The sequence below is a fragment of the Molossus molossus genome, unplaced genomic scaffold, assembly GCF_014108415.1.
Source record: "Molossus molossus isolate mMolMol1 unplaced genomic scaffold, mMolMol1.p scaffold_m16_p_6, whole genome shotgun sequence".
NCBI lineage: Eukaryota > Metazoa > Chordata > Mammalia > Chiroptera > Molossidae > Molossus > Molossus molossus.
Window position 1 is genome coordinate 75,964,120 of NW_023425399.1, and position 11,469 is coordinate 75,975,588.

An 11,469-nucleotide genomic window follows, 5' to 3' on the forward strand; every position below is an offset into this window, starting at 1 on the left:
GCCCCGACCGTGGTTCACACCTGCAAAATGGACACCCAGAGCTTCAGGACTCCTGCCACAATTCCTCGTGGCAGCAGAAGCACAGCCTCTGCTTCAGTTCTGCCTTCTCACACTGGTACATTGGATAGGAAGAACTGGAGTTGAATTTGGAGTCCTAGCTGCAAAGGAGTCGGGAAGTACAGAAGGCACCCTGGAAGGGGGTCAGATATCCAAGCCATAGTGTATAATGAAGGGGAGACACTGGAGGGCACCCTGACCACCAGGGGTTTAGGGAAGATGGGCCTGCAGAAGTGGATGGCTGTTAGCCAGGCAGAGAGGATCTGATTTACATAAAAATCACCTGGGCAATATCAGGGTGCAGATAGCAGGGCCCCACCTCAGACACTGACTCAGTGGGACTGGAGCCAAGCCCAGTTTGCTGCCTTCTTCCCCTGTGATGCTCTTGATAAAATTCTCCAGTGTCCTTTAGGTATGTTCTGTTCTATTTGATCTTTAAGATAAACCTATGAAACAGCCCTGTCAGGTGTTCTTACCTTGTGCAGAGAAGAAAAAGGTGACACTCAGGGAAGTTACGCTACTTTCTCAGAGTTGACCAATGTGCTGAAGTGGGAGCCTCCGACCACCATCCAGACCCTACTCTCCGCTGCTTATTTCAATCTGATTAAGAACAGAAAAGCAGGAAGGCAATGGATCTGTACTAGGGGAGACCTGAATCCCAGCACTGGCCTTGCCTCAGCCCACTGCTGAGGTCCTGGGAAAGCCTCTTCACCTCTCTGACCCTCTGTTTCCTCATCTGTAAGGTGAGGTGGCTGGAACTCATTTGCAAAATTCTTCTTATTATTATTGCAATGGGAGCCTTCTTTCAGGATAAGTGTTCTGTGTATCTATAAATCAGACAGAATAAAAGCAGAGCCACCGTGGTGGCCTCAGGAAGGATCCAGACACCCCCACTCGACCCCCCCCCCCCCAGGACATCCTTGTGTGTGGCTCACAGGGCTTCAGCCCCCAACAAAGGCCAAAGACCCTTTGCTCTAGCCTTCTCTCATCATTGCAAACCTCGTCTGCACAGGAAGAGCAGGGGGATGCTGTCTCTGGGAGTCCAGGGTGCCTGGATGTGGGGAGGGGTGGGAGAGAGGGGGAGGGACGCTGGGTATTTAGGAAACAGAAGAATTGGCTTATTGACCAGTGGGCCACCTTGAAGTAAATATGTTCAATGTGGTCCCCATTCTGCTACCTGTTTCCTACATGGAAAATCTTACATCCTGACAACCAGCAGAGAGATATTTGCTTGAAATGAAATAGAGCAGTTTTGAAAAGTAGGGAGAGAAGCCCATCTGGAGGACAGCGGAGGCATCCACCCTTCTGGACCTGGGCAGTACGTGGCCTCGGTAGAATGCCAAGCGCCCCGCTCCCGGTAGAGCGGCACTCATGCGCATGCGTGCGCGTGTTCTCACAGGGGTGCCGCGCGGCTGTGTTGCGGCTCCCCTGCCCCCCTCCAGCACATGGCAGGTACCAGAATGGGCACATCCGGGGCCCGTGCAGAGAGCACCTTCCTGATTGGGCTGGAAGGAGCATAGCTGGAGGAACAAGTCGAGGTATCCCACCCGCCAGTCCACTTACACAAAGACTTTGAGAAAGCTCTGAACAGCTTTGGTGGAATCACCTGAGTTAATATTGCTGTTTGCCGTTATTCACAAGGAAGTAAAGAAAGTGCGGTTCAGATCAGTGTGGATCCGGACCCTCTGCAGACTGTCTGCCTGCTCTTGGTTATTACCTGACGCCAGAGGCGTTCCATGCGCCTCTTCTGAAATCAGGCCAAACCAAGGGCCTGTTGAAGGCAGAGTTCCCAGAAGGCGCCTTCTGTTCGAGCAGAGGGGCAACCTCGGATGTGTCTTCTGGACAAGGCCGCCACTTGCCGGTGGAGAGGCAGGCAGTGACGGCGTCCGTGGGAATGGCCCTTCTCAGAACCTGGCGTTTCTCCTTTCTTTGTCTTTGCTAATGAAGATCATTGCCTGCCGCCAGCCAGAAGAGGCATCACCGATTGTCACAGCCCTTTGAAAGTGTACCCCTAAGGGGGAGGAATGGTGCAGCCCAGTCAGGGACAGTATTTAATTCAGAGTTAACAGGGTAAGGGCAGAGAGGAGCAGGGACGACCCAAGTACTCAGAAAGGGCTGGAGAAGCCAGTCATGAAGAATGATAGAATTAGAACAGGACAGGGGAAGAGGAGGAGGAACTCAAGGTTCAAGGAACTATTAATAATAGCTAACATTATATACATACAGTGAAATGTTGTTCGGTCTTTCAAAGGAAAGACATTCTGACACATGCTACGACATGGGTGAACCTTGAGGACATCATGCTAGTGAAACAAGCCAGTCACTAAGGGACAAATACTATATGATTCCATTTATATGAGATACTTAGAATACTCAAAATTATAGAGACAGAAAGTAGAATGGTGGTTGCCGGGAGAAGAGCATGAGGAGTTGTTTAATGGGTATCGAGTTTCAGTTTTACAAGATGATAAAAGTTCTGGAGATGGATGGTGGTGATGGTTGCACAACCATATGAATGTACTTATTATCACTGAACTAGACACTTGAAAATGGTTGAAACCGTAAATTTTATGTTATGTGTTTTCCCACATTTAAAAGGGTAGCTGAGGTTTGTTGAGTACTTGCCGTGTGCCAAGCGCCCCACAGAGCACTTTCCTTCTCCTGTGGTTCTCGAAATCACTGTGCAAAGGAGGCACCGCTACTGCTTTTATTTTTATTTAAAAAAATTTTTTTTTCATTGATACTAGAGAGAGAGGGAGAGAGGTAGAAACATCGATGAGAGAGAACATTGATTGACTGCCTCCTGCATGCTCCCCACTGGGGATTTGGCCCACAACCTGGGCATGTGCCCTGACCGGGAATCGAACCAGCGACCTCTTGGTGCATGGGTCAACACTCAACCACTGAGCCACACTGGCCAGGCACCGCTACTGCTTTTATTTTACGGCTGTGGAACCTGAGGTTTGGCGTCGTGAAATACGTCTCCCACAGCCAGGCGGCTAGTGATGATTAAGTGCGGATTGCACCCAGGTCTGTGCCAGTCAGATTGCAGTGTGAGTGACAGGTTGAAACACAGGACCTGAAAGAGGGACTTCCCTTGCTTCCAGGCACTGACCTCTGAAGGTCAAGAGGCCAGTGTTTCTGAATGTCACTGGAGAGAACATCGATTGCCTCCTGCATGCCCCCCACTGGGGATTTGGCCCACAACCTGGGTATGTGCCCTGACCGGGTCCTGCTAAGAGCAAGGACTTGGTTTCCCCCTCTCTTCAGTGGCCAGGGCCTTGTTCCGGCTCCTGGATTCAGCAGAAGCCTTGTTGTGGAGCTCACTTGGGTTCCCCATTGCATGGTGGTGTTGGAAGTCGTCTGCTGGCCACAAATTGCATATACGTATTGCTCAGGACCCTTAATGTGAGGAGTGAGCTTATTGCCTGATCTGTTGCAGACCACAGTGATCGACTACGTGAAGCCCTCAGACCTCAAGAAGGACATGAATGAGACCTTCAAGGAGAAGTTTCCTCACATTAAGTTAACGCTCAGCAAAATAAGGAGGTATGTGGGGATCGCCATCCGCTTGAACTTGCCCTTCAGCCCCCTCTCCCAGCACACGTGAAATTCACACTTTGGACTATGATTCACGTGCAACGTGGGCACGTGCGGCAAAAAGCGGCTCGTGAGATGCTGGCTGCTGGGTGCGTCTGTGAGAGCCAAGGGAAGCCGGGCGGAAGGCAGGTCTCTTACATGAGCTGACAAGGACCTGGGGGAGGAGCCTTCAGTGAAAGAGTCATTTCATGCTGTCTGAAGCTCACCAGTTCAGGACGATTTATGTTATGGAAAACACAGGGAGAATAGGAAACACTGGGTTCCTTGCTTTCTCAAATGTAGACAAAACAAGAGAAAAGAGTATCGTAGGGACTGAGATAACTCTTTACCCACAATCGTCTGCCCAGAAGTGACAGCCAAGTCCTATCTGTAAGGAGTCAGCAAAGCAGCCAAAGCAGAGTCAGGCCTGTATTTCCTCTGCAGCCGATTGGATCCACTCTGCGGTGACTCATGTCTGCCAGCCAGATAGTCCAGAGGACTGGCCTGGCTGGGCTGCAGAGAAACAGACTTATGGTACTTGTGAACCAGGACAGCACGTGGGGCGGGGGGTAGTGGGGGCTAGACTATATATAACAACACAATGTTAGCATAAGTGCCAGCATTTATGTTAATACCGATTTGATTCAGTCATGTTTAGTTTGACAAGCCAAAGAGATAAGAAAAATTAAGTGTTCGTACTTTGTCCTCTTGCTGGGTAGCTTTGCTCACCCTTCTTCGGCATAAGTAATGAACATACAGTTATTCAGCAGAGCTGACACCAAGTACCTAACTTATTTCTGTATCCGTCTCTCTGGAATGACAGTCGTTCCTCTTAGAGTTTCCCTCTTTCATTTGGACAGCTCTCCAGGCTTCCAGAGAGACCCTCAGACAGCCACTAGGCTCCATGTGGTCCTTTGTGTCCCGCAGCGACTCGGTCTCTACAGTTTCACCGAGAAGAGTCTGAAGCCCCAGCGACTTGAGTCTATTCCTCACACGTTACATAACTTTCTCACTCACAGGCATTTAATCTCATTCCCCATCACCCTTCTGGGAATGAGGAAGGAAATGCTTTCTAGATTAAGTAGTCTTTTTCTTTGGGGTCCCTGCTACTCCAAGTTTGAATAAGACTTCCCTCCTTCCTGTCTTTCTCCAGTCTGAAGCGAGAAATGCGGAAGCTTGCTCAGGAGGACTGTGGCTTCGAGGAGCCCACGGTGGCCATGGCCTTTGTCTACTTTGAGAAGCTCGCCCTCAAGGGAAAGCTAAACAAACAGAACCGGAAGCTTTGTGCTGGAGCATGTGTGCTGTTAGCAGCCAAAATCGGAAGTGACCTCAAAAAGCATGAAGTCAAACATCTGATTGATGTAAGTGGTCCATGTCCTTATGGCTGGGGTTGCACATGCTCCAGTCCAGTGTCATTCTCACGGCCATGGAAACCACTGTCATGGGGTCTTGTGGGCGGTGTGACCCGCAGAGCGTCCATCAGACACACTGGGCCCAGCAGACCTTGGCTTCCTGGGGCCTTGGTTGCCTCCTCTTTGGGGAAGGGTGTGGTTTCTCTTTTCTTTTAAAGGAGAGCCCGCCCTGGCTGGTTTGGCTCATGGACCAGAGAGTCCCAGGTTTAGTGCCCGGTTCCTGCTAAGGGCACGTATCTCGGTTGCAGTTTGTCCCCTGCCCCCTGTTGGGGTCATGTGGGTAGCAACCAGTTGATGTGTCTCTCTCACATCAATGTTTCTCTCTCTCTCTCTCTTCCTCCCTCTCTCCCTCCCTCTCTATCTGAAGATGTATGCAAAAATATCCTCGGGTGATGATAAAAAAATTTTTTTTTAATTAAAGGAGAGCCCCATGAAATTAAGGAAATGCTGATCTCCTTAGGCAAATATATGAATGCCTGTTTCAAAATACTGTGTATTCATAGAAAGTTGGAGCCATGGGAAAGCCAACAGATTAGGAGACAGTTGCCATTGAAAAGACAGTTTGTTGCAGTTCTCGAGAGGAGGAGTGTCTTAGCTCACACTGCCATACATTTATTTCTTACAGTTCTGGAGGCTGAAAGTCCAAGATCAAGTGTCATCTACTTCAGGGGCTTGCAGATGGCTGCCTTCTCACTGTCCTCGCATAGAAGGAAGGGAGGGGACACTTTTGGTCTCTTTATATAAGGGTACTAGACACAGCATAAGGACTCCATCCTCATGAGCTCCTCCTAACCTGGTCACCTCCCAAAGGCCCCACTTCCTAATAGCATCACATTGGAGGTTAGCATGTCAACATAGGAATTTAGAGGGACACAATAATTCAGTTTATAGCATGGGGCCACACCATGTCTTGGGGGTCATGCAGGGGGTTAGCAGGGTTGGTCAGGGGTCAGAGGAAGAGGGAGAAACATGGGCAGGAGCCTTTACTGCAGTTTTTGCAGGAAAGAATGGGCAAGGCAGGGTGAGCAGGCTTAGGACTGGCTAGTTGAATCATTTCAGTGGGCTCTGGGGCATAAGGGCTGTGCTAGTTACTGGTACCTGGTTCTGGGTGATCGAGCAGGTGGATAACCCAGAGAGTGAGGGCCAGTCAAGTAGGTGGTTGCGGTGTGGGCTCTAGATTGGTCAGTTTCTAGATTTGAAAAGTGTACTCACAGGGGAGTTGTTCACTTTCTTCAGGAGTTGGCTGACCCTGGGTGGGTCCCAAGGTCCCAAGGTCCCAAGAAGTCCAAGCATCAGAATACAGAAAATAACTCATGGTTACTATAATGCCCCCTGTGTTTAGCTTTGTAGCTGTCTTCACTAGCAAAGAAGCAGAAAGGGAGCTAATAATGTTTCTCCCTACATAAAAAAGAGTATTCTTTTTTTTTTTTTTTAATTTACCATTTTAATTATTTTTAAGTGTACATGTCAGTGGCGTTGAGTACATCCATATGTCTTAAACCATCACCACCGTTCATCTCCAGAACGCTTTGATCTTGTAAAACTGAAACTCTGTACCCATTAAACAGGGACTCCCACTTCCCTTTCCCTCGAGTCCCTGGCAACCACCATTCCACTTTCTGTCTCTATACTTTTGACTACTCTACGTACCTCATGTAAGTCGAATCATACAATATTTGCCTTTTTGTGTTTGGCTTCTTTCACTTAGCATAATGTCTTCAAGTTTTATCCACATGGTAGCACTGTCAGAATTTGCTTCCTTTTTGGGGGCTGAATAATATTTCACTGTATGTATACACCACATTTTGTCTATCCATTCATCCATCAGTGGAAGAAATAGTATTCCTTAGGTCAGTGCTTTACTGATTTCAAGAAATGGGACCAAATCATCGAGCTCGTACAGTAAATATTTTTAGGAGCATGGAGATGATCTTTTGATACCAGTAGAATCCATAGGTTTACATGGATGTTTGCTGAACGAATGGCTCTTTAGAAGTAACAAATATTAATAAAAATTATGTGATATTATGCATTTAATCATTGTTGAATAATATACCACCCAGCAAAAGCTGATGGTATTAATGCAGAAAATAATGGTAATGGTTTGACAAGCTATTTGCAGTAGCAGCTAACCTAACGAAGATCCCATCCCAGTGAAAATCTGAATGCAGTCACCAAGTACTCTGCTTGTGAGGTTGTTCTTTTATCATTAGGCCAAAGCAGAATGTACCATAGCGAAAGTGAGGCCTTCTCTGCCTACCGCTCCTTCTCCTCCCCTTCTACTCCAGCTGCCCCTAAGCTGGGTGGATGCGGAAGCAGTGCGGGAAGTGAGCCCCTGGGCACAGCGCGCAACACTGGGCACTCGGCCTCTGCAGATACGCTCAAGCCACGTGACACTCAGAGAGTGGGGTGACCTCACGGTCCTCGTGTACAAAACAGAAAGACCAAACTACGTGTAATAAGCTCACCCAAGTCTGAACTTTCCCGGGGGTTATTACTATTACAGGTGATTTGCTATGGTGTTAGTCTTGCCCCTAAGCCTGAATAACCTAGTTGTAATAGTAGAGTTTGAGTCCCGGTTAAGTTTGAATCTCAGCATTGTCATTTACTGCCCCTGTCATTGTGGACAAATTACTTAACCTCGTGAGCCTGTTTTCTCATCTGTAATTGGACATAAATGTAACGTCAACCTTCTAAGATTATGGAGACATTAAATGAAGTCACGGGATGTATGTGAGACACCCGCAGACCGAGGGGCCTTGGAAAGGTTCTGTTCCTCCTCCACCAGAACTGAGACCTCCCTTCCTTCTCTACCGTCTTGCCCACGGTCAGCAAGCTCTCTGTAAACCCCCGCTGGCTGATGAGGCGAGCCACTGCCTGTGGAGAAAGCCCAGGATTTTTATTGTAAAGCTAAAATCCTCTTGGTTTTCTTTGATTCTGTTGCAGAAACTGGAAGAGAAGTTCCGGCTGAATAGACGAGAACTGATTGCCTTTGAATTCCCCGTGTTAGTGGCCTTGGAATTTGCCCTTCATTTGCCAGAGCACGAAGTCATGCCCCATTACAGACGCCTGGTCCAGAGCTCCTAGCACAGGCCCTCGAGGGCCAGGGATGCTTCCTCTGAGCTCGTGGAGCTGCACTACTACTGGAAATGCAAAAATAGAACTCAACATACCAGGCTTGTTCCTCTCGACGTGTCTTTGTGTAGAAGCAGTACCGGGAAGTTTTCAGGGAGGCTTTGGTCTGGCCAGCCGAGGTGAGCTGTGAGCTGTTCCCGACTCGGCGAGGGAAGGGGGACCTGACACAGAGGCCCTTCCGACTCCACTGGCGAGTGTTCTTAGCCTGCTCCACCCCAGGCTTCCTCCCGGGCACACACAAACCTTGCAAGCGTGGTCCAGAACCTTCTCCCCAGACCCACTCCAACTCAGAGTGTGAAGTTCCAGAGCGGGGAGGGGAAGACAATCTGCAGAAGTTGGGGGAAAGCTTTGAAAAGATACCCTCACTGTGTCAAAAGAGTGTGCCAATCTATTTTTGTATCAGCTGTTGAAGTGTACTTTCCCCGGGGCGTGTGCCTGAGTGAGTGTGTCCCTGTGTCCCAAAGCCAGCCCCACCCTCTCAGAGCAGACCTCAGCCTGGGGTCATGAGCCAGGCTGACCTTCGGCAACTATTGCTAGATAACGTTGGATAAGGATCCCTCTCTCCGTACCAGATTGTCTGACATCCTCTGCCCTTAGAAAATGACGTTGTTTCTGTTACTTCTACCACCCACGGGACAAAACAAGTTCTCAGTGTTGGACGGGGCGCTCCCCGTGTCTCCATCACACCCTGTGCATGGACGGAGCCTTCGCACTTTCCCACGTGGAGACGGCTGGGGTTGCGCTCCGTGGTGTGTGCGTGCTCCTGTGCTCTATGTTAGAGTACACAATAAGCACATTTGTTGTGCTACATATATGTAAGTGTTTTATAAAAATCCAGAAGAAGGGTAAGACACATGATTAGTATTTTGAGACTTTTGACAGCTGGGACCAACTGTATCTTGAGTTGAGGTTGTGTCCACTGAAGAGGCAGTGACTCTTATTACCACGTACACAGGGCTGTTACTGCAGAATTTTAATCATGACTTGTAGACTTGCTGGGACCACCTGTATGTCACCACGCCATCACCTTCTAGCCGCACGAGAGAAGTGCCCACTGGGGTTCGCCTGACTGGAGAAAGCCTGTGGCTGTGTAAAAAGAGAATTAAAGTATTTTATTGTTTCTATATACATGTATGTGTATATTTACATGCCTCACTAGTCACCCCTCACCCTGCATCACTGATTCATCGGCCACCATTCCCACCTGATCTCACACATAGACGTGAAGCTTCTCACGTCACCCGGAGAAAGGGCAGGGGGGGGGACCGAGGGACTGCAGCTTTAGTTAGCAGAGCTGGGAAGAATCCGATAGTCACACACCACAGAGACATTCAGGAAGCTGCTGGGAGAGCCAACGGGATGAACTTCTCCAGAGTCGTAGATTTAGCTGAGTTTAGTCCTAAATATTTTGTTAACAAGTTTCCTTAGCTGGATTTGGTTTAAGACAGTGGTTTCATTGGAGAGTATGATGAATGTGATCTCTTTGGCTAGGTCAACGAATATTTAAGGGCAGCAATTGTTTATGAAGTACATTTAGGAAGGAAGCACACAGCATTCAGATCGTCTCCATCCCCTGAAATCCAACATGCCCTCGACCGTCCTCTCCTGGTGTCTGTCCCTGCAGCTCTCCGAGGAGTCCCGGGTTCTTAGCCCGGCTCTGGCGAGTGCCTGGGGTGGAAAGCTGCTCGGGGACGTCCGACGGATGACATGGGCCACCGGTCCAGATGTGGGGAGGACAGCCTGTGTCCTTCCTGTCTTCACATCCAGCTAATATTCTTGAATATGGGGCTCTTTATCTGGTTTTATCTTTTACTTGGTAGACGTAGGTTGTTGGTCCTTTTTTTTTTTTTTTGTGAAAGACTCCTTAAATTTTACACTCTATTGTGGCCTGTGGATTTGTTGAGTGACGAGTTTTATCGGTTTTCATTTAGTTGTGGCTGCTGGGGATGAAAGGTTTTTGTCAAGAGGTTTCCTCTTGCTCGTCCATAACATGAGCTTTCCGAAGGGAGAGAGGGCTGGGCAGGGGGTGCTCGCTGGCAGAGCCGCTCAGTGACGCGGTGCATCTCGGACCCTTCCCCAGCCCTGGGCCCTCGGCCTGTTCTAGAAGACCCTGCGGCCCTGCCCTGCCACCCGCCACAGCTCCTTGCAAGCCTCACTCCCTCTCAGGCCTGCCCTGAAGCCTCCCAGCTCCCCCCGCACAGATGGCTCTGGGGAGGCCCTGCCCAGCCACACGCTCCGGGGGACGGCACTGACAGCGCTGCCTGACTTGGTTTCCCCAGACTGTCCTGGGGGTCCCCTCTTCTAATCAGCCTTGACAGTTCAGTCAGGTAAGAGATGGGAACAGACCCAGCACAGACTGATGCAGCCGCCCTTGGGAGGCAGCGGGCTTCCGCTGCTCTGTCCCGAAACACTGGGCCCTCTGTGCCCTGCCCGGGAAGGGTCTGGTCCCTGTCCCCCGAGTGCCTGCCCTTGGGGACGGGACCTGGGCCGGGGCCAGCCCCGTGACACTTAGTATAGCCACTACTTTCCCTCTTTTCTCCTAGTCAAACTGTTAGAGCAGGAAACCCACACCAAAGCTGTTTGTTTTCCTAGCTGGGGTGGGAGGGGGTGGGTTTGATCAAAAATTACTCTACCATAGTTTCTGTCACCCTCTCCCAGCAGGGCCATTCTGGGGTGACCCCTTAAGCTACATAAATCACTCCATACCATAGACCATGCCTTGCTGATGTGGGAACAGGGGATGTTGGGGGTTCCTTTCCACTCCTTCCATTACTCCGTCCTGTGCCCTTCATCCCCCCAACAGCAAATAAAGCTGTTTACTGCCCCCCTGCTGCTGAGTACTTTTCCTCTCGCTGACATTTCCGGTCCAGCCCTCTCCTCCCGAGCCCTGGCTGTCTCCATACTCAGGACCTGAAGCCTCCAGGCCTCCACCCCCTGCCTTGCAGCCTGCAAAGGCAGAGGAGAGGGTAGCTGGAGAATGAAGCCAATTTGAGCCAGGAAGTTTGGTGACCTGTTAATTGTATTATCTGTCCGGCTGTGGAAGAAGAAAGGGGTTTTCTGGGGAGGGGGTATATCCCAGGGACCCACCTCTCCCAGAGGCAGCCTAAGTTCATGTCCCAAGGGCTGTGGGGTCATTTGGTTGAGGACAGCGCGGGCCAGGTCACAGCAGGGCCGATTCGGAGCGTGCTGAGGGCTAGAGAAGGGAGGAAACATCAAGACTATGAGTCTGGAGCCACAGAGCGTTAAGCCAACCTAAAAGGAGGCTTCCTGCCCTGGCTGGTTTGGC

The 11,469-nt window shown here is 49.9% G+C and overlaps 1 protein-coding gene across 1 annotated transcript in view; it reads left to right on the top strand.

Moving 5' to 3' along the window:
• The window catches only part of CABLES1 (Cdk5 and Abl enzyme substrate 1), a 102,790-nt gene extending 93,515 nt beyond the window's left edge, over positions 1–9,275 (top strand). Inside the window, exons 8-10 of the mRNA XM_036244956.1 lie at positions 3,500–3,606; positions 4,790–4,997; positions 7,995–9,275. Coding sequence (XP_036100849.1) covers positions 3,500–3,606; positions 4,790–4,997; positions 7,995–8,135 — 456 coding nt within the window. The 3' untranslated portion in view covers positions 8,136–9,275. The remainder of the gene's footprint in view (positions 1–3,499; positions 3,607–4,789; positions 4,998–7,994) is intronic.
• The last annotated feature ends 2,194 nt before the right edge of the window (positions 9,276–11,469 follow it).